The sequence below is a fragment of the Trichosurus vulpecula genome, chromosome 7, assembly GCF_011100635.1.
Source record: "Trichosurus vulpecula isolate mTriVul1 chromosome 7, mTriVul1.pri, whole genome shotgun sequence".
NCBI lineage: Eukaryota > Metazoa > Chordata > Mammalia > Diprotodontia > Phalangeridae > Trichosurus > Trichosurus vulpecula.
The window spans coordinates 267,773,193-267,800,218 of NC_050579.1; the positions used below are offsets into that span (position 1 = coordinate 267,773,193).

A 27,026-nucleotide genomic window follows, 5' to 3' on the forward strand; every position below is an offset into this window, starting at 1 on the left:
AGAAAGGTGAGGTGGGTTCAGGGATGGATTCATTCCTGGTTATTTGCTCTGTAGTACATGTGGAATGGAGTAGGAGAAATAACTAGCAGAGAGAAATAACTTCCCCTTATCCACTTTTAGAAAGGCTAGTTCATCAGATTATAGGAAGAAAAGGATTTACATGATGATTTCAGAGATAACCGATAAATGCCAGAAACACAAGTCCCAGAAATATGAGGCCGAGAAGGTGAATGGTTGAGACACTTAATATCAGAACAGGCAACACAACAGAAACAGCTCTCACAATAACCATTTCTACATAGCAAACATGAGAACCACAGAGTCTGGGGAACTGCCTGAAATCTGAACACAGGCAACAGATAGAGGGCAGAAGTACAATGAACATAGAGACAGAGAGTCAACTACCAAGAGGAGTGAAGCAGCACCCCAAGCTTAACTTCACCTTTGACAGTTCTCTCCAGTGACCTAGTCCCCTTCCCATTGAGCTTCAGAGCATTTGTCATGCTCATTAAGTAGGTAGGAAGAGGCAGAAGGAGAATTGTGGCAACAGACAAGGGATGTGGGAAGAGGTGATAGGCATATTGGCCGTAATTCAAAGGGTTTATAGAGACAGACCAATAGGAAGGAAACAGATTCTTACTGGAGTCTCACCCTTGATGATCCTACTGTCCCTCACTTACCAGTTTTGCCAGTGACAGAGACTGGGCCCACACGTTGTCCATCATGGAAACCATAGAGATTCATCTTGTATCTGTGGTCAGGCTCCAGCTCAGAGATAGTCACTTCATTCTGGTCTCCCTCAACACGTACAATCTGGGGTCTCCCATCTGTGTCTTTGTACTGGATTGTGAAGGAATCAAACTCTCCCTGGGAGATAGTCCAGGAGAGCTTCAGAGAGTCTGGGGTGGTCTCTATCACTGTCAGCTCTCCAAGTTCAGGCTTCTCTGTGGGCTCAGGAGCCTCAGTAGCTGGCACTGTGGGAGCAGGGGTCTCTTCCTCATATGGGACTGTGAGGAGAAACATAATAACATAAATCAGATTTGGGGATTTCATTAATAGTGACCCTCCACTCCATCCTTCTTTCCAGGATTTAATCTCTGTAGAAGTTGAAAATAATTTCTCCATTTCATGTCTCGATGTTGTGGTCTAGCCACTGAATAGCCTTAATTAAAATCTTTACATTGGATCCTGAGGAGTGCTGCATGATCAAAAGCAATGTCTGAGACACATGAACATCCAGAACTCCCAAGATGGAGCTGAGAACTGTCACAAAAAGATAGGCCTGAACAAAAGAGAGAACAGTGAAGGTTCTGGTTCTCCCATGATCTGCTTTCATTTTCCACTGAGTGATGGAGGATCTGAGGAGTTTGATACCTTAGGTGAGGAATCAAACTGGTTCTGGTAGTTTCAAGGGTCCAGGACATGGAGACAGGAGGCCAACCCCAATGGGAGACAAACAGGTCCTCATTGTGAGCATCATCCTTGATGATTCTACTGTCCCTCACTTACCAGTTTTGCCAGTGACAGAGACTGGGCCCACACGTTGTCCATCATGGAAACCATAGAGATTCATCTTGTATCTGTGGTCAGGCTCCAGCTCAGAGATAGTCACTTCATTCTGGTCTCCCTCAACACGTACAATCTGGGGTCTCCCATCTGTGTCTTTGTACTGGATTGTGAAGGAATCAAATTCTCCCTGGGAGATGGTCCAGGAGAGCCTCATGGAATCTGGGGTAGCCTCTATCACTGTCAGCTCCCCAAGTTCAGGCTTCTCTGTGGGCTCAGGAGGCTCAGTAGCTGGCACTGTGGGAGCAGGGGTCTCTTCCTCATAGGGGGCTGTGAGGAGAAACACAACAAAATGAATTGGATTTGGGGATTTCATTTCATTAATAGGGACCCTCTACCCCATTCTTCTTTCAAGGATTTAATCTCTGCAGAAGTCAAAAGGAATTTCTCCATCTCAAGTCTGAGTAGCCATAATTAAAATCTCTACATGGGACCCTGAGGAGTTCTGCATGATCAAAAGTAATGCGTGAGACCCATGAACATCCAGAACTCCCAAAATGGTGCTGAGAGTAGTCACAAGAAGATAGGCCTGAGCAAAGAAGAGAACAGTGAAGGTTGTGGTTCTCCCATGATCTGCTTTCATTTTCCACTGAATGATAGAGGATCTGTGGAATCAAACTGGTCCCAGTAGTTTCAAGGACCCAGGACATAAAGACAGGAGGCCAATCCTAATGGGAGACAAACTGGTCATTATTCCGAGCCTCATCCTTGACGATTCTCTTGTCGCTTACTTACCAGTTTTGCCAGTGACAGAGACTGGGCCCACACGTTGTCCATCATGGAAACCATAGAGATTCATCTTGTATCTGTGGTCAGGCTCCAGCTCAGAGACAGTGACCTCATTCTGGTCTCCCCCAACACGTACAATCTGGGGTCTACCATCTGTGTCTTTGTACTGGATTGTGAAGGAATCAAATTCTCCCTCGGAGATGGTCCAGGAGAGCCTCATGGAATCTGGGGTGGCCTCTATCACTGTCAGCTCCCCAAGTTCAGGCTTCTCTGTGGGCTCAGGAGCCTCAGTAGCTGGCACTGTGGGAGCAGGGGTCTCTTCCTCATAGGGGGCTGTGAGGAGAAACACAACAAAATGAATTGGATTTGGGGATTTCATTTCATTAATAGTGACCCTCTACCCCATTCTTCTTTCAAGGATTTAATCTCTGCAGAAGTCAAAAGGAATTTCTCCATCTCAAGTCTGAGTAGCCTTAATTAAAATCTCTACATTGGACCCTGAGGAGTTCTGCATGATCAAAAGTAATGCGTGAAACCCATGAACATCCAGAACTCCCAAAATGGTGCTGAGAGTAGTCACAAGAAGATAGGCCTGAGCAAAGAAGAGAACAGTGAAGGTTGTGGTTCTCCCATGATCTGCTTTCATTTTCCACTGAATGATAGAGGATCTGTGGAATCAAACTGGTCCCAGTAGTTTCAAGGACCCAGGACATAAAGACAGGAGGCCAATCCTAATGGGAGACAAACTGGTCATTATTCTGAACCTCATCCTTGACACTTCTCTTGTCGCTCACTTACCAGTTTTGCCAGTGACAGAGACTGGGCCCACACGTTGTCCATCATGGAAACCATAGAGATTCATCTTGTATCTGTGGTCAGGCTCCAGCTCAGAGATAGTCACTTCATTCTGATCTCCCTCAACACGTACAATCTGGGGTCTCCCATCTGTGTCTTTGTACTGGATTGCGAAGGAATCAAATTCTCCCTCGGAGATGGTCCAGGAGAGCCTCATGGAATCTGGGGTGGCCTCTATCACTGTCAGCTCCCCAAGTTCAGGCTTCTCTGTGGGCTCAGGAGGCTCAGTAGCTGGCACTGTGGGAGCAGGGGTCTCTTCCTCATAGGGGGCTGTGAGGAGAAACACAACAAAATAAATTGGATTTGGGGATTTCATTTCATTAATAGTGACCCTCTACCCCATTCTTCTTTCAAGGATTTAATCTCTGCAGAAGTCAAAAGGAATTTCTCCCTCTCAAGTGTGAGTAGCCTTAATTAAAATCTTTACATTGGACCCTGAGGAGTCCTGCAAGAATAAAAGCAATGTCTGAGACACATGAACATCCAGAACTCCCAAAATGGTGCTGAGAGTAGTCACAAAAAGATAGGCCTGAACAAAGGAGAGAACAGCGAAGGTTCTGGTTCTCCCATGATCTGCTTTCATTTTCCACTGAGTGCTAGAGAATCTGTGGAATAGAACTGGTCCTGGTAGTTTCAAGGGCCCAGGACATAAAGACAGGAGGCCAACCCCAATGGGAGACAAACAGTTCCTCACTGTGAGCGTCACCCTTGATGATTCTACTGTCCCTCACTTACCAGTTTTGCCAGTGACAGAGACTGGGCCCACACGTTGTCCATCATGGAAACCATAGAGATTCATCTTGTATCTGTGATCAGGCTCCAGCTCAGAGACAGTGACCTCATTCTGGTCTCCCCCAACACGTACAATCTGGGGTCTTCCATCTGTGTCTTTGTACTGGATTGTGAAGGAATCAAATTCTCCCTCGGAGATGGTCCAGGAGAGCCTCATGGAGTCCGGGGTGGCCTCTATCACTGTCAGCTCCCCAAGTTCAGGCTTCTCTGTGGGCTCAGGAGCCTCAGTAGCTGGCACTGTGGGAGCAGGAGTCTCTTCCTCATAGGGGGCTGTGAGGAGAAACACAATAAGATATATTGGTTCTGGGGATTTCATTAATAGTGACCCTCCACCTTGTTCTTTTCTCAAGGATTTAATTTCTGTAAAAGTTGAAAGGAACTTCTCCATCTCACGTCTAGATTTTGTGCTCTACAGTCAGTTACAGAATAGCCTTAATTAAAATCTTTACATTGGACCCAGAGGAGTCCTGCATGTTCAAAAGCAATGTCTGAGACACATGAACATCCAGAACGCCCAAGAGGGAACTGAGAACAGTCACAAGAAGACAGGCCTGAGCAAAGGAGAGAACAGTGAAGGTTCTAGCTCTCCCATGATCTGCTTTCATTTTCCACTGAGTGATAGAGGATCTGTGGAGTGTGACACCTTAGGTGAGGAATCAAACTGGTCCTGGTAGTTTCAAGGGCCCAGGACATGGAGACAGGAGGCCAACCCCAATGGGAGACAAACAGGTCCTCATTGTGAGCCTCACCCTTGATGATCCTACTGTCCCTCACTTACCAGTTTTGCTAGTGACAGAGACTGGGCCCACACGTTGTCCATCATGGAAACCATAGAGATTCATCTTGTATCTGTGGTCAGGCTCCAGCTCAGAGATAGTGACCTCATTCTGGTCTCCCTCAACACGTACAGTCTGGGGTCTCCCGTCTGTGTCTTTGTACTGGATTGTGAAGGAATCAAATTCTCCCTCGGAGATAGTCCAGGAGAGCTTCATGGAGTCTGGGGTGGCCTCTATCACTGTCAGTTCCCCAAGTTCAGGCTTCTCTGTGGGTTCAGGTGCCTCAGTAGCTGGCACTGTGGGAACAGGTGTCTCTTCCTCATAAGGGGCTGTGAGGAGAAACACAATAAGATATATTGGTTCTGAGGATTTCATTAATAGTGACCCTCCACCCTGTTCTTCTTTCAAGTATTTAATTTCTGTAAAAGTTGAAAGGAACTTCTCCATCTCATGTCTAGATTTTGTGCTCTACAGTCAGTTACAGAATAGCCTTAATTAAAATCTTTACATTGGACCCTGAGGAGTCCTGCATGTTCAAAAGCAATGTCTGAGACACATGAACATCCAGAACTCCCAAGATGGAGCTGAGAGCAGTCACAAGAAGACAGGCCTGAGCAAAGGAGAGAACAGTGAAGGTTCTAGCTCTCCCATGATCTGCTTTCATTTTCCACTGAGTGATGGAGCATCTGTGGAGTTTTACACTTTAGATGAGGAATCAAACTGGTCACAGTAATTTCAAGGGCCCAGAACATAGAGACAGGAGGCCAACCCCAAAGGGAGACAAACAGGTCCTCATTGTGGGCCTCACCCTTGATGATCCTACTGTCCCTCACTTACCAGTTTTGTCAGTGACAGAGACTGGGCCCACACGTTGTCCATCATGGAAACCATAGAGATTCATCTTGTATCTGTGGTCAGGCTCCAGCTCAGAGATAGTCACTTCATTCTGGTCTCCCTCAACACGTACAACCTGGGGTCTCCCATCTGTGTCTTTGTACTGGATTGTGAAGGAATCAAATTCTCCCTGGGAGATGGTCCAGGAGAGCCTCATGGAGTCTGGGGTGGCCTCTATCACTGTCAGCTCCCCAAGTTCAGGCTTCTCTGTGGGCTCAGGAGGCTCAGTAGCTGGCACTGTGGGAGCAGGGGTCTCTTCCTCAGGTGGGGCTGTGAGGAGAAACACAAAGAGGATAAATTGGACTTGAGGATTTCAGTGACAGTGACCTCAGGCTCCTCATCCAGGGATGGAATCTCGAAGTGAAAAGGAATTGCTCTAGTCCATACAAGTCAGTTTGGTTTTGCAGTAGACAGAATACTGGACTTGAAATAGCAAAGACCTGCGGTCAAACCTTGCCTCACACATTATGCTGTGTTACCCTGGGCAAGTTAATCTAATGTCTCTAAGGTTCAGTTTCCTCATGTGGACAATGGGAATGGCAACACAACCTACTTCCTAGGGTTGCTGTGAAAATGAAATGAGATATCGAATGTAAAGAACTTTGCAAATCTTACAATGCTATAGAAATATGATTATTATTGGCAGTATCATTATCTCATTCTTAAAATTTGAGGTTCTGTCATCAGTCCTAGCATGGCCTTAATTAGAATCTTTCCATTGGAATCTGAGGATTCCCACTTGATTAAATGCAGTTGACTCAGTATCCCGCTCACCACCGTGGATTCTCTAAACTTTTCATCCCTCCTCAGACCTCCCACACCTCCTTCCCCCAATTTCTCAATTGAGAATATTGCATCTTATTTTACTGAAAAAATGGAGGTTATTCACCAAGACGTTCCTTTTCTTCCTTCCTCCTCAGCTCACATGTTCCATATGCCTCTGACAGCATCTCAGCTTCATCACATTTTACAAGAAGAGGTAGCCATTTTCCTCACCAAAGAGAACCATTTTGCCTGTACGGGTGATCTCATTCCATCCAACTTCTCCATCTTCTCTATCTACTCTCTCACATATCTTCAGTCTCTCCTTGTCTACTGGCTGCTTCCTTACTGTCCACAAACTTGTCCATGTCCTCCCCATTCTCGAAAACCCTTTTACTTGATCCATACATCTTTGTCATCATCCCGTATCTTTCCTGTTCTCCTTGAAAAGGCCATCTCCAACAGGTGCTTCCACTCCCTTTCCTCTCACTCTATGTGTAACTCTGCACTCTGGCTTCCTACCACCTCCTTATTCAACGGAAACTTCTCTCCCAGAATTATGATCTCTTAATTGGCAAATCTAGTGGCCTTTTCTCAATCCTCATTCTTTTTGTCCTCTCTGTAGCCTCTGACACTGTTCATCACCTTCTTCTTCTTGATACTCTCTTCTCTCTAGGTTTTCATGTCCTTGTTCTCTTCCTAATCATCTCTAAGTCCTCCTTCCTAGAATTTCCTCCAGGTCACACCCATTGGCCATGGATATCCCCCAAGGCTCTGTCCTGAGCCCTCTTCCCTTCTCCCTATATACTATTTCACTTGGTGATCTCATCAGCTTCTTTGGATTCAATATTATTTCTACGTAGATTTTTCTCAGATCTACCTTCCAACCCTAAACTTTCTCCTGACCTCCAGTTTTGCACCACTATATTAGACATTAGGAAATGACTGACCCACAGACATCTTAAACTCAATAGATCCAAAGTTGAACTCTGTGGGTTTCCCCTGAAACCCTCCCTTCTTCCTAACTTCCATATTATTATTGAGGAAATCATCATTATCTCAGTCACCTAGACTCAAAACCTAGAAGTCTTCTTTAACTATTCTCTCCCACCTCCCATATCCAATCAGTGTCCAAGGCCTGTTGATTTTTGCCTTCATAATATCTCTAATATATACGACCTTGTCTTCTGACACTGCCAGCATCTTCATACAGGCCCTCATCATTCTGCCTACACTATTGTAACAGCCTGCTAGTTGGTCTCCCTGCCTCAAGTCTCTCCCCACTACAATCCATTCCCCACTCAGCTGTCAAAGTGACCTTCCTAAAGCCCAAGTCTGATTATATCTCTGTGGTGAATTAATAATGATAATGATAATGATAAAAACTGACAAGAGAGTCCACTGACCCATGGATTACACATCTTTTGCTAATAAATCATGTTATTAGATTGTTCTCTCAATAATTAATAATTAATCACTACATCAATTCCCCCACCCCCACCCCACCACACACACACACACACACACACATGCTCAACTCTGTTGGCTGCCTATCACCTCCAGGATCAAATAGAAATCTTTCTGTCTAGCATTCAAAGTCCTCTGTAACTGGCCCTTTCCAATGTTTCCCGTCTTTTTACACCTCACACCTCCCCTCTGCTCAGTATCTGCAATCTGGTGATGCTGGTGTCCTTGCTCTCCCTCCTACAAGATTTTTCATTTGCCAGCCTTGGGGATTTTCAATGGCTTTGCCTCATGACTGGAATTCTCTCCTATCTCATCGCTGAATCTTAGCTTCCTTGAAGTCCCAGGTTAAATCCTACCTACTCTATGAAGCCTTTCTCAATTCCCCCTTAATTCGAGTGCCTTCCCTCAGTTAATTATCTACCATTTATCTGGTACACATAGCTTATTTGTACCTACGTGTTTGCATGTCTCCCCCGTTGGACTGTGAGCTCCTTGAGAAGAGTGATTTTTTGGTCTTTCTTAGTATCCCTGGCACTTAGAACAGTACTGAGCATATAGTAAGTGCTTGACAAATGCTTATGGTCTGATTGACTAACTGACAATATGACTATGCAGTGCTCCCAGGATGGAGCTGAGAGCAGTCACAAGAAGACAGGCCTGAGCAAAGAAGAGAACCATGAAGGTTCTCGTTCTCCCATGATCTGCTTTCATTTTCCACTGAGTGCTAGTGAATCTGTAGAGTTTGACATCTTAGTGAGAAGAATCACAGTAGCTTCAAGATCCAGGACACAGAGATGGAAGGCCAACCTCAATGGGAGACAAACAGGTCCTCATTGTGAGCCTCATCCTTGATGATTCTACTGTCCCTCACTTACCCGTTTTGCCAGTGACAGAGACTGGGCCCACACGTTGTCCATCATGGAAACCATAGAGGTTCATCTTGTATCTGTGGTCAGGCTCCAGCTCAGAGATAGTGACCTCATTCTGGTCTCCCTCAACACGTACAATCTGGGGTCTCCCATCTGTGTCTTTGTACTGGATTGTGAAGGAATCAAATTCTCCCTCGGAGATGGTCCAGGAGAGCTTCATGGAGTCCGGGGTAGCCTCTATCACTGTCAGCTCCCCAAGTTCAGGCTTCTCTGTGGGTTCAGGAGCCTCAGTAGCTGGCACTGTGGGAGCAGGGGTCTCTTCCTCATGTGAAGCTGTGAAGGGGAGACATAGAGAAAGGGTAAGTGAGTCTTAGAAAGGGGTTCACTTTCTTCTGTCCCTCACATGAGAAGGGCACATTTGTTCCTCAAGTGTGTTCAGGGAGTAAAAGGAATTCCTTCATTTTGTTCATAGGATGTACTCTATGGAAGCCTTTCCATTGGAGTACGGAGAGTCATGCCTGATCAGTGTCTCAACATGCATTCTGAATGACTGAGCATGCTCAGACTTCCATAAGACACAGCATAATGGACCAGAGAAGTCAGCAGAGTAGACATCTTCCTAGTGAAGCACTGTCTCTCCAGTGATCTGATCCTTTTCCCGCTCAGCTCCAGAATACTTGTCATGCTCATTAAATAGGTAGGAATTAGCAGAATGGGAATTGTAGCAATAGAAAAAGGATGTGGGAAGAGGTGATAGGCATATTGGCCGTAATTCAAAGGGCTTATAGAGACAGACCAATAGGAAGGATATAGATTCTCACCCTCGATGATCCTACTGTCCCTCACTTACCAGTTTTGCCAGTGACAGAGACTGGGCCCACACGTTGTCCATCATGGAAACCATAGAGATTCATCTTGTATCTGTGGTCAGGCTCCAGCTCAGAGATAGTGACCTCATTCTGGTCGCCCTCAACACGTACAATCTGGGGTCTACCATCTGTGTCTTTGTACTGGATTGTGAAGGAATCAAACTCTCCCTGGGAGATAGTCCAGGAGAGCTTCATGGAGTCTGGGGTAGCCTCTGTCACCATCAGCTCCCCAAGTTCAGGCTTCTCTGTGGGCTCAGGAGGCTCAGTAGCTGGCACTGTGGGAGCAGGGGTCTCTTCCTCATAGGGGGCTGTGAGGAGAAACACAACAAAATGAATTGGATTTGGGGATTTCATTTCATTAATAGTGACCCTCTACCCAATTCTTCTTTCAAGGATTTAATCTCTGCAGAAGTCAAAAGGAATTTCTCCATCTCAAGTCTGAGTAGCCTTAATTAAAATCTCTACATTGGACCCTGAGGAGTTCTGCATGATCAAAAGTAATGCGTGAGACCCATGAACATCCAGAACTCCCAAAATGGTGCTGAGAGTAGTCACAAGAAGATAGGCCTGAGCAAAGAAGAGAACAGTGAAGGTTGTGGTTCTCCCATGATCTGCTTTCATTTTCCACTGAATGATAGAGGATCTGTGGAATCAAACTGGTCCCAGTAGTTTCAAGGACCCAGGACATAAAGACAGGAGGCCAATCCTAATGGGAGACAAATTGGTCATTATTCCGAGCCTCATCCTTGACACTTCTCTTGTCGCTCACTTACCAGTTTTGCCAGTGACAGAGACTGGGCCCACACGTTGTCCATCATGGAAACCATAGAGATTCATCTTGTATCTGTGGTCAGGCTCCAGCTCAGAGATAGTGACCTCATTCTGGTCTCCCTCAACACGTACAATCTGGGGTCTCCCATCTGTGTCTTTGTACTGGATTGTGAAGGAATCAAACTCTCCCTGGGAGATAGTCCAGGAGAGCTTCATGGAGTCTGGGGTAGCCTCTGTCACTGTCAGCTCCCCAAGTTCAGGCTTCTCTGTGGGCTCAGGAGCCTCAGTAGCTGGCACTGTGGGAGCAGGGGTCTCTTCCTCATGTGGGACTGTGAGGAGAAACACAATAAGAAATAAACTTGTGAATTTCATTAAAATTGACTCCTCTCTTCTTCTTTCAAGGATTTACTCTTTGCAGAAGTTGAAAGGAATTTCTCCATCTTATGTCTAGATTTTGTGGTCTACAGTCAGTTACAGAATAGCCTTAATTAAAATCTTTACATTGGATCCTGAGAAGTGCTGCATGATCAAAAGCAATGTCTGAGACACATGAACATCCAGAACTCCCAAGAGGGAACTGAGAACTGTCACAAAAAGATAGGCCTGAACAAAAGAGAGAATAGTGAAGGTTCTGGTTCTCCCATGATCTGCTTTCATTTTCTACTGAGTGATGGAGGATCTGAGGAGTTTGATACCTTAGGTGAGGAATCAAACTGGTCCTGGTAGTTTCAAGGGTCCAGGACATAGAGACAGGAGGCCAACCCCAATGGGAGACAAACAGGTCCTCATTGTGAGCATCATCCTTGATGATTCTACTGTCTCTCACTTACCAGTTTTGCCAGTGACAGAGACTGGGCCCACACGTTGTCCATCATGGAAACCATAGAGATTCATCTTGTATCTGTGGTCAGGCTCCAGCTCAGAGATAGTCACTTCATTCTGGTCTCCCTCAACACGTACAATCTGGGGTCTCCCATCTGTGTCTTTGTACTGGATTGTGAAGGAATCAAATTCTCCCTCGGAGATGGTCCAGGAGAGCCTCATGGAATCTGGGGTGGCCTCTATCACTGTCAGCTCCCCAAGTTCAGGCTTCTCTGTGGGTTCAGGAGCCTCAGTAGCTGGCACTGTGGGAACAGGTGTCTCTTCCTCATATGGGACTGTGAGGAGAAATGCGCAAAGAGGATAAATTGGACTTGCTGATTTCATTAATAGTGACTCTCTACCCAATTCTTCTTCCAAGGATTTACTCTCTGCAGAAGTCAAAAAGGATTTCTTCATCTAGATTCATGGTCTACAGTCAGTCACAGAATAGCCTTAATTAAAATCTTTACATTGGACCCTGAGGAGTCCTGCATGTTCAAAAGCAATGTCTGAGACACATGAACATCCAAAACTCCCAAGATGGAGCTGAGAGCAGTCACAAGAAGATAAGCCTGAGTAAAGGAGAGAATAGTGAAGGTTCTGGTTCTCCCATGATCTGCTTTCATTTTTCACTGAGTGATAGAGGATCTGTGGAGTTTGACACCTTAGGTGAGGAATCAAACTGGTCCTGGTAGTTTCAAGGGCCCAGGACATAGAGACAGGAGGCCAGCCCCAGTGGGAGACAAACAGGTCCCCATTGTGGGCCTCACCCTTGATGATCCTACTGTCCCTCACTCACCAGTTTTGCCAGTGACAGAGACTGGGCCCACACGTTGTCCATCATGGAAACCATAGAGATTCATCTTGTATCTGTGGTCAGGCTCCAGCTCAGAGATAGTGATTTCATTCTGGTCTCCCCCAACACGTACAATTTGGGGTCTCCCATCTGTGTCTTTGTACTGGATTGTGAAGGAATCAAATTCTCCCTGGGAGATGGTCCAGGAGAGCTTCATGGAGTCCGGGGTGGCCTCTATCACTGTCAGCTCCCCAAGTTCAGGCTTCTCTGTGGGCTCAGGAGCCTCAGTAGCTGGCACTGTGGGAGCAGGGGTCTCTTCCTCAGGTGGGGCTGTGAAGGAGAGACATAGAGAAATGAGAAGTCAGCCCTAAGAAGGGCTTCACCTTCCTCTGTCCCTCATGTTAGCAGGGCATGATTCTCATGTGTCTGAAGAAAGCAGCCCGAATTGCTTGATTTCCTTCCTAGTACTGGCTCTATTTGAGGCCAAAGGAAGATCTACATGTGACAGCTGCTGTTGGAGACTGACAGAATAAAGATAGTGAAGGATGAGAGTAGCAATACTAGTAGGATCTATTTTGTTTCTGTTTATTTATCAAGGGAAACAATCTCTGGGCTGAGACGGAGAGACCGACTATGATTACTAGGTAATTGAACCCCAGGAAAAGTGATGAAATATTAAGAGAACATCCGGCTTCTCTCAATCAATTCATGCCATCAAGGCCTGATGAATTATAGATTCTCCTGAACTGAAAGCACTGGGTGCATGTGATTGATGGGCTCTTCTCAGAGAACCCAAGAATTCTGAAGCACTGTAGGTAAGCAAATGTACCAATTCGAAGCAAGAAAAAGAAGGCCAGCGAACTTGGCTGATTCCTGAAAAAATTACAGAATGTAGTCCTAAAAGGATGGTTTGTGGACACTGAGAAAGGAAAGAAAAGAACAGGACATACCAAACCAACCTTACTTCCGGTTTCGTAAGGTTTTTAGATTGGTAGATCATACATATGGCATGCCTGAATTTTTGCAAGGCATTTGACGAAGGTCTTTCATGATATCAAAGGCAAGGTAGTGAGATAGAGTCTCGATAATGGAGAATATTCAGAACTTTATGAATGACCAAGCCAGGGAATGGTAGCATCAGCCTAAATGGCATCTCCAGGAGAGTGATTTAGAGACTTGTCCTTGGCCCTGTCCTGTTCCATATTGTTATCAGGGAATGACGAAGTATTCGATATTATTGTCACCTTTGTAGGTGATGCAAAGCTGGGAAACTCAGCTCACACATCAAATGACAGATTCAGAATCCAGAGATTTTAATGGGCTAGCACAATAGGCTAACAAGATGAAATTGAACAAAGGTTAAGTTATGCATTTTTATTTAAAAAATAAACTGCACAAAGACAGAATGAGGGGATGGCTAGACAACAACAGTGCACGTGAAAAAGATTGATATGAATCCAAAATGAGATGTGATTGGCCAAAAAGCTAATTCACTCCTAAGACTACATTAGAAGAAGGGTAGGGTCCAGAAAGTAGATGGTCCCATTGTACTCTCAGACCATATCTAGGGGATAGTGTTCAATTCTAAAGCAAAGTGAGTGACAAAATAGAAGACATCCAAACTTGTATGACCAGGATGGTGACAGGAGAGAAAGCCACACAAAGCTAGATGGGGTCAAAGAACGGGGAATATTTGTCTTGAAGAAGAGAAGATGTAGGAGGGACATAATTGCTTCCTCAAGGGCCTAAAGGGTTTTTACACAGGTGGAACCAGAGGGCAAAAGTGGGAGAAACATGTGAACATTGTGAAAAAAGAAACAACTTCCTAACCAGATTTGTCTAAAATAGAAAGGATGGCTTTGGGAGAGAATGAGTTCTAAATCCCCAAAATGGGTTTTTATGGGGAGGGCAGATGATATTAGGAGAGGGCTGTTTCAAGTATGAGTGAGATTGGAAGACTGCTGCGAGATTCTATAATAATAATAGCTATACAAATGAAATGCTATGTAAATACCATTTATACATGGTTTAAGGTTTGCATAGTGCTTTACAAAAGGTACCTCATTTGGGGCTCACGACAACACTATCAGGAAGAAGCTATGTTTATCTTTATTTTACAGACAAGTCAGACAGAGATCATGCGGCTAGGAAGTGACTGATGCCAGATTTGAACCCAGGCCTTCCCGACTCCTTACAAAAAGCTCTAATCACTGTACATCCTAGTTGTGAGTTTGGATGCCAGTCAGTCGTGGGATATAATCCAGTGAAGCTTTGCCATTGGATTGTAGGGAGCCATGCCTGGCCAGTGTCTCAACACATGTTCTGAATAACTGAGCAAGCTTAGACCTCCCAGGGTGAGCAGCTTAATGAGACAGAGAGAAGCCAGGAAAGCAGACATCACAGCAGTAAAGCCTCTGGCTCTCCAGCAATCTGATTCTTTCTCTACTCGGCTCCAGAGAATTTGTAATGCTTGTTGTATAGGGAGGACAAAACAAAATGGGAACAGGGTCATGGGAAGAGGGGACAAGCATACTGGACATCACAGTTTCAAGAGACACCTAGACATCAGGCCAATCACCAATGTGAAGTAAACAAATTCTCATTCTGAGGTGATCCAATCCCATTCACTCACCTGTTAGACCAATGACAGAGACTGGGCCCACACGCTGTCCATCATGGAAACCATAGAGATTCATCTTGTATCTGTGGTCGGGTTCTAGGCCAGAGACAGTGACCTCATTCTGGTCTCCCCCAACACGTATGATCTGGGGTCGTCCATCCCTGTCTTTGTACTGGATTGTGAAGGAATCAAACTCTCCCTGGGAGATGGTCCAGTAGAGCTTCAGGGAGTCTGGGGTGGCCCCTGTCACTGTCAGCTCCCCAAGTTCAGGCTTCTCTGTGGGCTCAGGAGCCTCAGTGGCTGGTACTGTGGGAACAGGGGTTTGATCCACATCTTGTGGGGCTGTGGAAGGGAAAAACAGAGAGAGGGGAAGCTAAAGTTTGGGAACTATAAATTTAAATATAAATTTGTCCTCTACATGCATGTTATACAATCTCAACTGGACCTTCACTTTAGTATGATAGTCATTTAAGTCCTCCTTGACTGATTCTCTATCCCACTCCTCCCGGAGGCTGCTCTTCTCCAGCCTTCTGCTCTATCCTTCTCTCCTTTCCCTCTTAGCTAAGGTCCTTGCCTCATACTTTCATGAAAAAATCATGACCATTCACAGTGAGCCCCCTCTTCTCCCTTTCTCTAAATCTCAAAACCCCTTGACATCATTCCTCATTCTCCAATTTCTGATAAAGCGGCCACTCTTCCCAACCAAGTCACGTACTCTCCGTCCCATCCTCTCCCATTCAGCACATGGTCCCCACAATCATTCTACCCTACCCAATTTTCTGCCTCTCTCTGCCTATTAGTTCCTTCCTTATTGCCTACAAACATGGACAAATAATAGAAAAGCACCAACCAAAAATACCTCAATAGATTGTGTCATTCCCCTGAGCTACCGCCCTTTATATAGCTCTCTCCTCTGCTTCAAAAACTCCTAGAAAGAGCTACCTACCTTCATTTCCTCTCCTCTCACTCCCTCCCAAGCTTTTTGTAGTCTGGTTTCTTTACTCATCACTCAGCTGAAACTGTTCTTTCCCCAAATGATCACTTGATGAATGCTATGGCCTTTTCTCAGTCCTCATCTTTCTAAACCTCCCTGCAGCATTTGACAGGGTTGACCATCCTCTCCTCCTAGAGACTCTCCTTTCCCAGTTTTTGTGAACCTGTCTGACTGCTCCTTCTTGATCTCCACTAACTGATTCGTTTTCCACATCACCCTCCCTAACCATGCATGTACAGAAGGCTCTGTTCTAGACCCTCTTATTATTTTTTATTTGGGGACCTCATTAACTCCCATGACTTTAATTATCATCCCTATGCAGCTGACTCCCAAATCTATATACAGAATCTCCTGAACTATAGCTCCGACCACCTATCAGATACTTCAAACTAGATGTCTCATAATCAGTTTAGGCTCAGTATGTCCAAAACTAAACTCATCTTTTTCCCCCAACCCAAACTCCCCTATTTCTGTCAAAGCAACCACCATCCTTCCACCAAGATTGACAGCCTTGGTGTCATCCTTGACCCCTCATTCTTTCTCACTGCACACATCCAATTAGTTGCTCAATCCTCTAGTTTCTACTTTTCTACTTTCACAATATCTCTTGCACCAGAGGACCTTTAGAAGGTCTTCCCTCAAGAGAGAGACAGAGAGACACAGAGAGAGAGAGACAGAGAGAGACAGAGATGGAGAGAGAGAAATCATAACGCTAGAATGGACAGAGAAGTGGCATCAAACACCCTGGGTGCTCTCTCCCTTTCCCTTCCTTACTCTCCCCACTCTGTGTGCACTCGCCCTTGCTCCCCACACTGACCTGTTATAGCAGTAATAGAGATTGGGCCCACATGGTGTCCATCATGAATACCATAAAGATTCATCCTGTATGTGTGATCAGGCTCTAGGCCGGAGATGGTGACCGTGTCCTCATGTCCTCCAACATGTACTACTCTTGGCTGTCCATATCTGTTCCTGAATTGGATCATGAAGGAATCAAATTGGCCCTCGGGGACAGTCCAGGAGAGTTCCAAGGAATCTGAGGTGGCATCTATAACCGTCAGCTCTCCCAGGCGGGGCCTAGGAGGGGGTTCACTGCTTGGGACTGGAGGGGTTGGAGTCATTTCTTCATCTCTTTCTGGGGCTGACATAAAGAAGGAGATACAAGCAATGTGAACGTGCCTTAAACACTCCCCAGCCATCGTTTCTGCTTGAGAGGGGATCTCATGCTAAGAGGATGCATTGACATCAACACATTTAGTGTTACATTTTGGATCCCACAACCAGGAGGTGATACTCCCTGCTTAAGAATACACACACATATACATACATACATACATACATGTAAATACACATATACACACATACATATATAATATATTATAAACACATATATATTATATGGATATATACATACATGGACTAAACAGATAGTGATAAATGAATGGAATGGAATACTACTGAAATAAAGGATGAGGAGAATTCAGAGAAGTTTGGAAAGACTGCATGAATTCCAGGAATTGAGTGAAGTTAGCAGAACCAAGAGAACAATACACATGATGACCCACAATAAAGTAAAGGGAAAAATGCTGAAAATATAAAAACTCCGCCATGAAAACAATGAACAATATTGACTCCGGAGTGCTGATAGTCATAGCTGGCAAGCATTACACGGTGCTCTAACGCTTGTAAAGCACTTTATAAATATTATCTCCTTTTATCCTCAAAGCAACCCTAGGAAAAAAAAGTATGATTGTGGTCCTCGTTTTACAGATGAAGAAACTGAGGCAAGCAGAGGTTTAGTGACTTGTCCGAGGTCACACAGCTAGGAAGTGTCTGAAGCAGGATTTGAACTCACCTAGTCGGTGCAGTCAACTAGGAAGTGTCTGAAGCAGGATTTGAACTCAGCTAGTCAGTGCAGTGGATGGGGCGTGAGACCCGGAATCAGGAAGATTCATCTTCCTGAATTCAAATCCAGCCTCAGACACTTACTAGCCGTGTGACCCTGGGCAAGTCACTTAACTCTATTTACCTCAGTTCTTCCTCTGTAAAATGAGCTGGAGAAGGAAATGGCAAACCACTTTAGTATCTTCGCCAAGAAAACCCAAATGGGGTCGTGAAGAGTCAGACAAAACTGAAAACAATTCAACAAAAAGAAAAAACTTCCTGACTCCATGTCCAAGCCTCTCCCCAGTGTGCCACCTACCTGTCCTGACTGATACTTCCTTTTTCTTGGTAGAGGGGTGGTGGACTACAGGGTGAGGAATGAGGCATAGGCTGTCAGATGTGTTAATGTGTTAGCATTTTTTGCTTAACTGTTTTTCTTTTTTATGGGAGAAGGCTTTATTGGGTGGGGAGGCATTGCCAGCAATGTAGAAAAAAAAGATTTTTTCAATAATAAGGTATTTTATTTACAATAAATATTGTAAATAATTGCATTTACAATATTTTTTAAGTTTAAAGATACATATATGCCTCTAGAACATGAAGCTAGGAGGTTTTCTTTTGACTTATGGACTCAGTTCTTGGAGAACCAATTATAAATTATGCCTGTTGAAGTTTCAGGGATCCTTGGTTATTGTCTGATGCCCTGATGCACTATAAACATGGCTGCAGTTTGCCTGTGTGAGCTGTAGAAGGGGATACTTGACACAAGGCATCCACAGCTTCACAGTTTAAAGACCCTCTCACAACCTCTTTGAGAAACAGCCTTTCCTTCTTTACTTCTGTTCCTCCCTCCAAATCCAAGCAGTCTCTCAGTCCTCAGAGAGAAGCAGCAAATGGATCTGCGGCCCCAAAACACAGGAAACTTGGGGGAAGGAGGAGCAGAGACAGAGGAACAAAGACCTCTAAGGAGAAAGCCTTCCAGTTGCCCCTAACCTGCAAAGCCTGGTCCGGAACCACACCCAAGTACCCACCCTCCTTACTCCTTACCCACCTGTTACGCCAATAACAGAGACAGGGCCTATACGCTGCCTGTTATGGAGACCATAGAGATTCATCTTGTATTTGTAATCAGGCTCCAGGCCGGAGATAGTGACCTCATTCTGGTCACCTCTGACACGTTTCGTTTTGGGTTGTCCATCCCCGTTCTTGTACTGGATCACAAAGGAGTCAAACTGTCCCTCTGGAACACTCCAAGAGAGGTGTAGGGAGTCTGGAGTCGAATCTGTCACTGTCAGTTCTCCTAGGCGAGGTTTCAAAGGGGGTCCAGGGGACTCAATTGTTGAGACTGTGTGAGTTGGGGTCTTCTCCTCAGGGGCTGATAAAGAGATCAGAGAGAAACTAAAACTGACTTTGAGAGAAGGGAGTGGCTTACCCTGGTCACTCCCTCTTTTCTTTTTTTTCCATTTTTTTTTTTTGCAGGGAGGAAGGCAGGGCAATTGGGGTTAAGTGACTTGCCCAAGGTCACACAGTTAGTAAGTGTGTCAAGTGTCTAAGGCTGGATTTGAACTCAGGCCCTCCTAACTCCAGGGCCAGTGCTCTACTCACTGCACCACCTAGCTGCCACCTAGCTGCCCCCTACTCCTTCTTTTCTTTAGGCACACTGATATAGCTGCTAGAAAGAAATATTGAGAACTCGGAAATAGAGAAGGATATCAGTGGATTTTAAAGTCAGTTAGGGTTGATGATTAGAAAAGTCTTTAGGTTATTCTTAGAAGAGTGTGGCTTAGTTGGTCTCTGTCACCTTCTGGCTGGGGGACACATTCAAAATTCCTGGCACAAACAGCTCCACTACATGCTTATTGCAGTCCAGCAGTGAAAAATTCAAGATTCAGGTGTTTCTTTCCCAGCAGCCTTGCCTGGACTCATTTCTGCTCCTGGGTCAACCTACGATCCAATTTGCTCTGAGCTTGGTGTTTAGCCCCAAAGGAAAAAAGTGCCTAGCACGTAGTAGGTTCTCAAGAAATGTTTACTGACTGATTGACTTGTTTCCTGCGGGTATAAGTAATATGGACACAGCATACACCGAACCCAACAACTAATGAGGGCTTGGACCTAATCAGAGTTGACAAAATAGTTAATGTCCAATAGGAAAGAGAGTAAATATTCTGAGCCCATTCTATTGACCTTGACTCACCTGTTACACCAGTGACAGACACTGGACCTATACGTTGTCCATCATGGAAACCATAGAGATTCATCTTGTATCTGTGGTCAGGCTCCAGGTCAGAGACGATGACCTCATTCTGATTGCCCTCAACACGCACGGCCTGGGGTCGCCCATTTCTGTCCTTGTACTGGATTGAGAAGGCATCAAAGTTTCCCTGGGAGTTGGTCCAAGAGAGCCTCAGGGAGTCTGAGGTGGCCCCTATCACTGTCAGCTCCCCAAGTTCAGGCTTCTCTGTGGGTTCTGGGGCGTCAGTGGCAGGCACTGTGGGAGCTGGGATCTCTGTCACTTCCTCATATAGTGCTGAGATGAGGAGACACATAAAGACCAGTCTGAGGATACCATTATCTCTAGAAACTTTTCATGTTCCTCATATGAGAATAGAATATTTATCTATTTAGGGACTATACAGTAAAGTGGGTATTTCTGCAATAGGATTTCATTTCTGTGGGAGCCAAAGAACCCCTAAGTTATATATATTATAATATATGTATGTTACATAATTACATTATATACTCTATTCGGGGAAGCATTGTATATTATGTATATATATATATATATATACACACAACCCTTGTAGGGGAAAACAGAATTATGAGATACCAGAATGCGATGAGATTGATACCCTATTTCCTCTTCCTTTACCCTTGAGAGACACTTTCTATTGACCATTCAAGAAACAGGGACCAGAGTTACTGTGATTGGACTAAATGTCTCTTCTACCTGTCACATGGGTGAATGTGGCGTACTGTAGGAGCTTGCACTGCCAGCTGCTATGCGGCTCAAGCCCTTATTTGAGGTAACTGAGATCAGTTGGGAAGACCAGGGCCGTGGAAGCAACCAGAAGAGGAGCAGAAGGTGGGTATGGGAGTAGGAGAAAGCCCCTAGTACTGGACCATCAGCTCCCTCAAAGCCTCGTGGATCAGTGCACCAGAGAGAGAGAGAGAGAGAGAGAGAGAGAGAGAGAGAGAGAGAGAGAGACTGCTCCCTTTCCCAGAGCTTTCCCAACCTTTCTTGTTCATACTCTGGGATCCAGAGCTTGGCCCCAAACACACACACACACACACACACACACACACACACACACACACACCTCTCACATTTTATTCCCTTTCCATGGTCTATGGTTGAATGCAGTTCAGAACCCCTGCTCCCACTCCCACCCCTTCCTGCATCAGAAAGCAAAGAGGAGAGTTGAGAGGAGTTTTGGGAAATGGTTTGACAAAGGATTCCCCATGGAAGAATTTGACAAATTTCCCTTTCATTCTGAGTGTGTCTCATAAACTCTGTAGCCACAAAACCTTGATTACCCATGTCTGATAAATGAAAAGGGTCATTTGACAGAGACAGGAAATTCTAAATGCTGGGTTGGGGTGAAGGCATATATTTCCTGTTTCTAAATAGTTCTGAGCCATGTTTCACATCATCTCATAGTCTAAGTTCTGAAGCTAGTCAGAGGGGGTTCTAATTTGTCCAGTTGTTCACAGTCCCACACCATCATGCCAGGCATCTTCAAGCATCGGAAAACTGTGCCTTCATCTTGACCCGTCATCTGCCACATGGCAGACTAGGAGACTCAGTTCCACCTCTGTGACTCTGTTCTATGAGTCCTGAATGGTCCAAGGGATAGTCTCTCTCAAGGGCAAAAGATAAGGAAATAGGGAACCTTTACTCCTGTGTGCTTATACCAGATATTACATCCTCGTGCCCCACAATTGTGTTTCTTTCTGTGGAAATTTTGGGAGTTCCTTGGCTCCTTGGAGATCAAATGCTGTTATAGAAACACCTACCAAAATGGAATTTTTCCAACACATCACTAGAGATACGGACTCTAGAATCAGTGACAGTATGTGATTTAGGAAGACTTTGTGTTGTACATTGATATTTATCAGCTGGCAATATCTAGGGATCTCCAGGGTGAATAGCTGAACCTAATATTTAGGAATTGGAAGCCTAGCAAAAGCCCCAACTCCCCAAAGATCTGTTTGAGTCCTAGGTCGAGTCTGAGATCTCAAATTCAAGTAAGAAAACTGGATCCCAAAAGGCTAAACCAATAAGGCACAAGGTCAACAAAAAAGAAAGGAAGATCTAGTCTGGCTCAGACACCTCTCTCAGGATCTGTTTGCTTTTACTCACCAGTAACACCAGTGACAGAAATGGGGCCCACACGTTGTCCGTCATGGAAACCATAGAGATTCATCTTGTACTTGTGATCTGGCTCCAGGCCAGAGATGACAACTGCATTCTGGTCACCCTCAACCTGTACAACCTTAGGCTGTCCATCTCCATTCTTGTACTGGATCACAAAGGATTCAAATTGGCCTTCTGGAATGGTCCAAGAGAGGTACAGAGAATCTGAGGTGGCATCTGTCACTGTTAGCTCTCCCAGGTGGGGTTTAGCAGGGAACTGTGGGGTTTCAGTGGCTGAGAATGTGGGGACTGGAGTTTCTTCCTCTCGTGGTCCTAGGACAGATATAAGAAGAAGAGGATTGCATTAGACAGAAAAGATGGGTCTGTTTCTTTTCTGAACTTGGTCACTATTTGCAAAGAAACTGAGATAGCCCAATGACAACCCCACCTCACTCACTTGGAAGACTGATGACAGATAAGGGACTCATTATTCAGTGGAGAAACTCTAGGGATTTATTTATCAGGTATCTATAGTACAACATAACAGCATGATGTAACAAATATTTGTCTAGGGCCTACTTTTTCAAAGCACTCTACTAGGAGCGGAGGAGATATAAAGTTTAGATGAGACATGGTTCCTGCGCTCAAGGAGTTTGTCCTCTACTAGGGATATCGGACCAACATAAATTAGACATACAACCTCACATGTTAAGCGCATTTGAGTTATAAGACAAAATGCTACTCGACATCCTGGGGGAAAGAGCATCTCTAGAGGGCAAAAGGAAAATTTAGAGATAATTTAGTTCAACCCCCTTATTAAGTCAGGACAGGTTAAGTGATCTGACTAAGGACACACGGCTAGTGGAAGAAGTGGGACTCAATAAAAGGGGGTGGCTTTGAAGTCAGAGGGCCTGGGTTCAGTCTTGCCTTAGTTGCTTTTTACATGCATGAACTCTAGGCCTGTTTCTTCCTCGGTAAGATGGGAAGAGGGGAAGGGGAGAGTTCGTATTGGATATATGAGGTAAGGGCCTTCCAGCTCTAAATCTACGATTCTAATGAGATTCCTCCGGACTCCTGGTCAAGGGCTTTTCCCCCCTAACCCCTCACTGCTTCTCCAGACAGAAGCAGGGAAGTCGCAGAATTCAATGTGTGAGAAGAGAAACTCAAGTCCGAATTCCCCAGCCTGGCATTCAAGGCCCTCTGGAATCTTGACCAAAACTACCTTTCCATAGCATCTCCTCACCCCACACTCACACCAACAGGCCCATTTGTTATCCTTTGAAAACATCCTGAGTCTTTGCTCACACCATTCTCAGTGTCCAAAATGCTTTTCCCTGTTTCTACTAACTAAAATTCTGTTCATCTTTCAAAATCCTGTTCCAATGCTTCCTCGTCCATCAATACCCCATCCCTTGATACCCACAACCAGAAGTGATCTTTCTGTCCCATGAATTCTCATAACACCTAGTTAAGTACATTTCTTTTGCACTTTGGGCATCCTGTTTTATGCTTGGTTATTGGTGTACATGTCTGATATTGCCTACTTTGCTTTAAGCCTCATGAAGAAGCCAGGGACCATGCCCTATTTATCTTTGTTCCCCTTCTAGTTTGTTGAAGCTAGACCAGTATTCGATGACTTGAGGAATTAGCGAGGAGTGACAGGAGGGTTCATAGACTCTTGGGCCAGAAGAAAGGAGGTAGGAAGTGCTAGCAGTCTTAATGACTCCCGGTCACCTGTCATAACAATAGTTGAGAGGGGGCCCAGCTGCTTCCCCGAATAGAGTCCATAGAGGAGCATCTTGTATTTGCGATTCGGCTCCAAGCCAGAAACCACGACTTCATTCTGGTCTCCTTCCACGGGCACCACCTGAGGCTGCCCATTTCTGTCTTTGTATTGGACCTCAAAGGAGTCAAAGGATCCCTGCTGGACAGTCCACGATAGGTGCACAGCACCGTTGGCTACAGCCACCGCTGTCAGTTCCCCCAAGCGAGGCTTCGGAGGGCGTTGAGTAACTACAATGCCTGAAGCTGCTGGGCTCTCTGAGAATGAGAGAGAGAGGAAGTTGAGTCGTCTCCAGGAGGCTGAGTGACTTCAGAGAACAGGAGAGGTAGAGGCTGGAGGCCAACACATTGCCTGGGTTAGGGTAGAGGGCTTTGGGGGAAGTCAAGGGGCCAAGAGAAAGAGTGACTGGGAAAGGGGAAAGCTCTAGGCTTTTCTAAATCATACAGGTGGGTGACATGGGAGAAGCTCACCTGCTCCCACTCAAAAGTGGCACCAGCAGGAAGGAAAGGGCCACAGCCGTTCTTGCCAAGGAGCCTAAAGCCCTGTACTTGCATCCAGGTCCCAGACTGGGAATAGTGGCTAAGTGTCCATGTTGGGCATGGATACAATGTTACACTCTACCATACTATTCTATATATCCCTATCTTTATACCAGACGGCTCAAAAGAAGAGTGGGTAGTGCACCCAGGCGGGACTCATTTTTGGCAGCTGATGCAGAGCTCCATATTCCTTCCAAAATGGCCTCCATCCCCCTCATTTCTGGTCCCGGATTAGAAATACAGACTAACTAAAAACTTACCTCTGAACAAGCTGTTAGCATTTATACGGCGCTTTACAAATATTATCTCATTTTTCCTCACAATAACGCTGAGAAGCGGGTGACATTACGCCCATTTAGAGATGCGGAAACCAAGGCAAACAGAGTAACTTGCTCAGGGTCACACGGTGAGTCAGGATTTGAGCCGAAGTTTTCCCGACTCCAGGCCTGGTAGTCTAACCATTGTGCCACCTCACAGACCTTAAAAGTCCCTCACCAGTGCAGGCAGATGAAGGTGTTACCTACTCTGAAAGTTATCAGCTGCACAAAGAGATTTTCCAGCTTCCCTCTGCTGTCTTACTTCTCTTCCACTCAGGAGGTTCAGGAGAACCTTATCACTCCTGTGAGAGCCCTGCTCCTTAGGGGGGCTTCTTGAAGGTTGGCAGGGGATGGGAGGGGGCAGTGAGCTCCTTCTTTTCCACCCCAGGTCTTGGTCTGTTGTGTTTGTTTCTTTGCTCCATCCCCATTTTCCTTGCCAGGGCTCTCCCCTCCCCAGTACCTAGGGTCCTGAGAAGGGGTAGAAGAGAGGACCAGGAGTCCCTGAAAGGGAACAGGGGACAAGAATTGATCTTACAGCTGGCCATAGGTCTCTTTCTTGCCTACTTGGACCCTGGGAACCTGAGACCCCAGTGCAGACCAGCCGGGGGCGCAACTGTACCTCCCGATGAGGATGCATTTGCTGGGGTGTGGGGGTGGCGGGAAGGAAGGGGCCAACAGGGGACCGATCAGGTGTCTGTTACGAGGAGCGCCTTGGGGCCTGGGAAAGAGCTGGCAGGCTGCCTCCCTGGATACCGAGGGCGCTGACGGCATTGTTGTTGTTGAGGTTTTTCTGGCGATTGAGAGCCCCCAGGGGCAGGGGAGGGACTGGCCGGAGCCCCAGGAAAGGGGAGACATCTGGCCTGGGCTGGCCTGGGCAGCCAGCCCTCTAATTCTTTTGGTTCCCAGTTTCCAAAGCCCTGTGGGAGGGAGGAGGAGGGAAGCAGGGAGATGTGTGTGGGGGTGGGGGAAGTGTGTGTATGAGGGGGGAGGGCGGCTTGGCCTCCGAGTAACTAGAGATGGGGTTGACAGACAGCTCAGAGAGAAAGGAAAGGGGAGGGCAGAGGAAACAAAGACCCCCAGCTTCAGCCGAGCCAGAGCCTTCCTCTGCAGCTCCCAGGGCTGCCCTCGCTCCAGGAGTCTACAACGTGACACCTTCCAAAAAGGGGTGGGAAAGGTAACGCCCATGCCGGAGGAGTGTGACCCTCTCCTTCACAATTCTGATCGATTCTCTCCTGGCCTATTCTGCATCGTGTTAATTATCCTGTACCATACTATGTTGTGGGAGACAGCTGGGCGGTAAAGTGGACAGAGTGCTGGGCCTGAGATCAGGAAGATGGGTTCAAATGCACCTTAGATACTTACTAGCTGTGTGACCCTGGGCAAGTCATTTAACGGATGTTGGCCTTAATCCACTGGGGAAGGAAATTGCAAACAAGTCCAGCATCTTTACCAGGAAAACCCCAAGTAAAGTCACGAAGAGTTGGCCACGACTGAACTACAACAACAAATATTTTATTTTATACTGTACTATATCAATTTACTATGCCGTACTGTATTATCCTGTATTTACTATACCAATTACACAATATTATGTTATATTATCCTATATTAATTATTATAATATACTATATTTACTATGCTGTTCTAATCAGACAATACTACATTACGTCATGGTCAGCTAGGCGTCACAGTAGATAGGGCGCCAGGTCAGGAGTCAGGAAGACTCATCTTCCTGCATTCAAATCTGGCCTCAGACACATGCTAGCTGCGTGACCTTGGGTAAGTCACTTAACTTTGTTTGCCTCAGTTTCCTCATCTGTAAAACGAGCTGGAGAAGGAAATGGCAAACCTCTCCAGTATCTTTGCCGAGAGAGCCCCAGATGGGGTCATGAAGTGTTGGATACAACGGAAGATGACTGAACAACAAATGCCACATTACGTAATACTGTACTATTTTATTATAATAGTTTACTACATTTACTGTACTAATTATACAATATTATACTGTACCATTACTACATTATACCACTATCCTAGCCTGTCCTATAAAAACATTATTTATGTTAACGTGAAATGGGTTTGTTGTTGTTACTGTATATCCCCATGTATAAGATGCGCCCTTTTTCCAAAAGTTTGGGGTCTAAAAACTGGGTGTGTCTTATACTGTGGTTGTAGTTTTTTCACTTGCATTTCCCTCTTTTTCTCACTTGTTGTCTGCGCTCATTGTTTCGCATTTGTTACCCGTATATTAGGTTACGTTTTGCCACGTTCTGCCCAGAAACGGCTCAGAAAAGATTTTCGTACAATGCTGAATTCAAATTAAAAGTGATCCAGTTTGCAAAAGTGAACAGAAATTGTGCTGCTGAACGTAAGTCTGGTCCTCCTCCAACTGAGAAAACAATCCGAGACTGGCTACGGGAAGAAGAAACCCTACTGAAAACACTACGGCAGAAGGCCATGAGAGGCCTGATTTAGAGAGGGAACTGACGATATGGATTGAAGGGCAAAGGGCAATTGGAATTCCTGTG

At 45.5% G+C, this 27,026-nt stretch overlaps 1 protein-coding gene across 2 annotated transcripts in view; it reads right to left on the reverse strand.

Annotated features, from left to right (window-relative positions):
- Positions 1–27,026, reverse strand: part of TNXB (tenascin XB) — a 63,196-nt gene that overhangs the window by 18,210 nt on the left and 17,960 nt on the right. Inside the window, exons 12-27 of one of the 2 annotated variants that reach the window (XM_036766648.1) lie at positions 23,594–23,899; positions 21,866–22,192; positions 19,700–20,032; positions 18,557–18,880; positions 16,439–16,762; positions 14,640–14,969; positions 12,011–12,337; positions 11,181–11,507; positions 10,353–10,679; positions 9,561–9,887; positions 8,717–9,043; positions 4,721–5,047; positions 3,886–4,212; positions 2,302–2,628; positions 1,510–1,836; positions 681–1,007 (exon numbers count right to left, since the gene is read on the reverse strand). In XM_036766648.1, coding sequence (XP_036622543.1) covers positions 681–1,007; positions 1,510–1,836; positions 2,302–2,628; positions 3,886–4,212; positions 4,721–5,047; positions 8,717–9,043; positions 9,561–9,887; positions 10,353–10,679; positions 11,181–11,507; positions 12,011–12,337; positions 14,640–14,969; positions 16,439–16,762; positions 18,557–18,880; positions 19,700–20,032; positions 21,866–22,192; positions 23,594–23,899 — 5,214 coding nt within the window. The remainder of the gene's footprint in view (positions 1–680; positions 1,008–1,509; positions 1,837–2,301; positions 2,629–3,885; positions 4,213–4,720; positions 5,048–8,716; positions 9,044–9,560; positions 9,888–10,352; positions 10,680–11,180; positions 11,508–12,010; positions 12,338–14,639; positions 14,970–16,438; positions 16,763–18,556; positions 18,881–19,699; positions 20,033–21,865; positions 22,193–23,593; positions 23,900–27,026) is intronic. The other variant, XM_036766649.1, reaches the window with a different exon arrangement.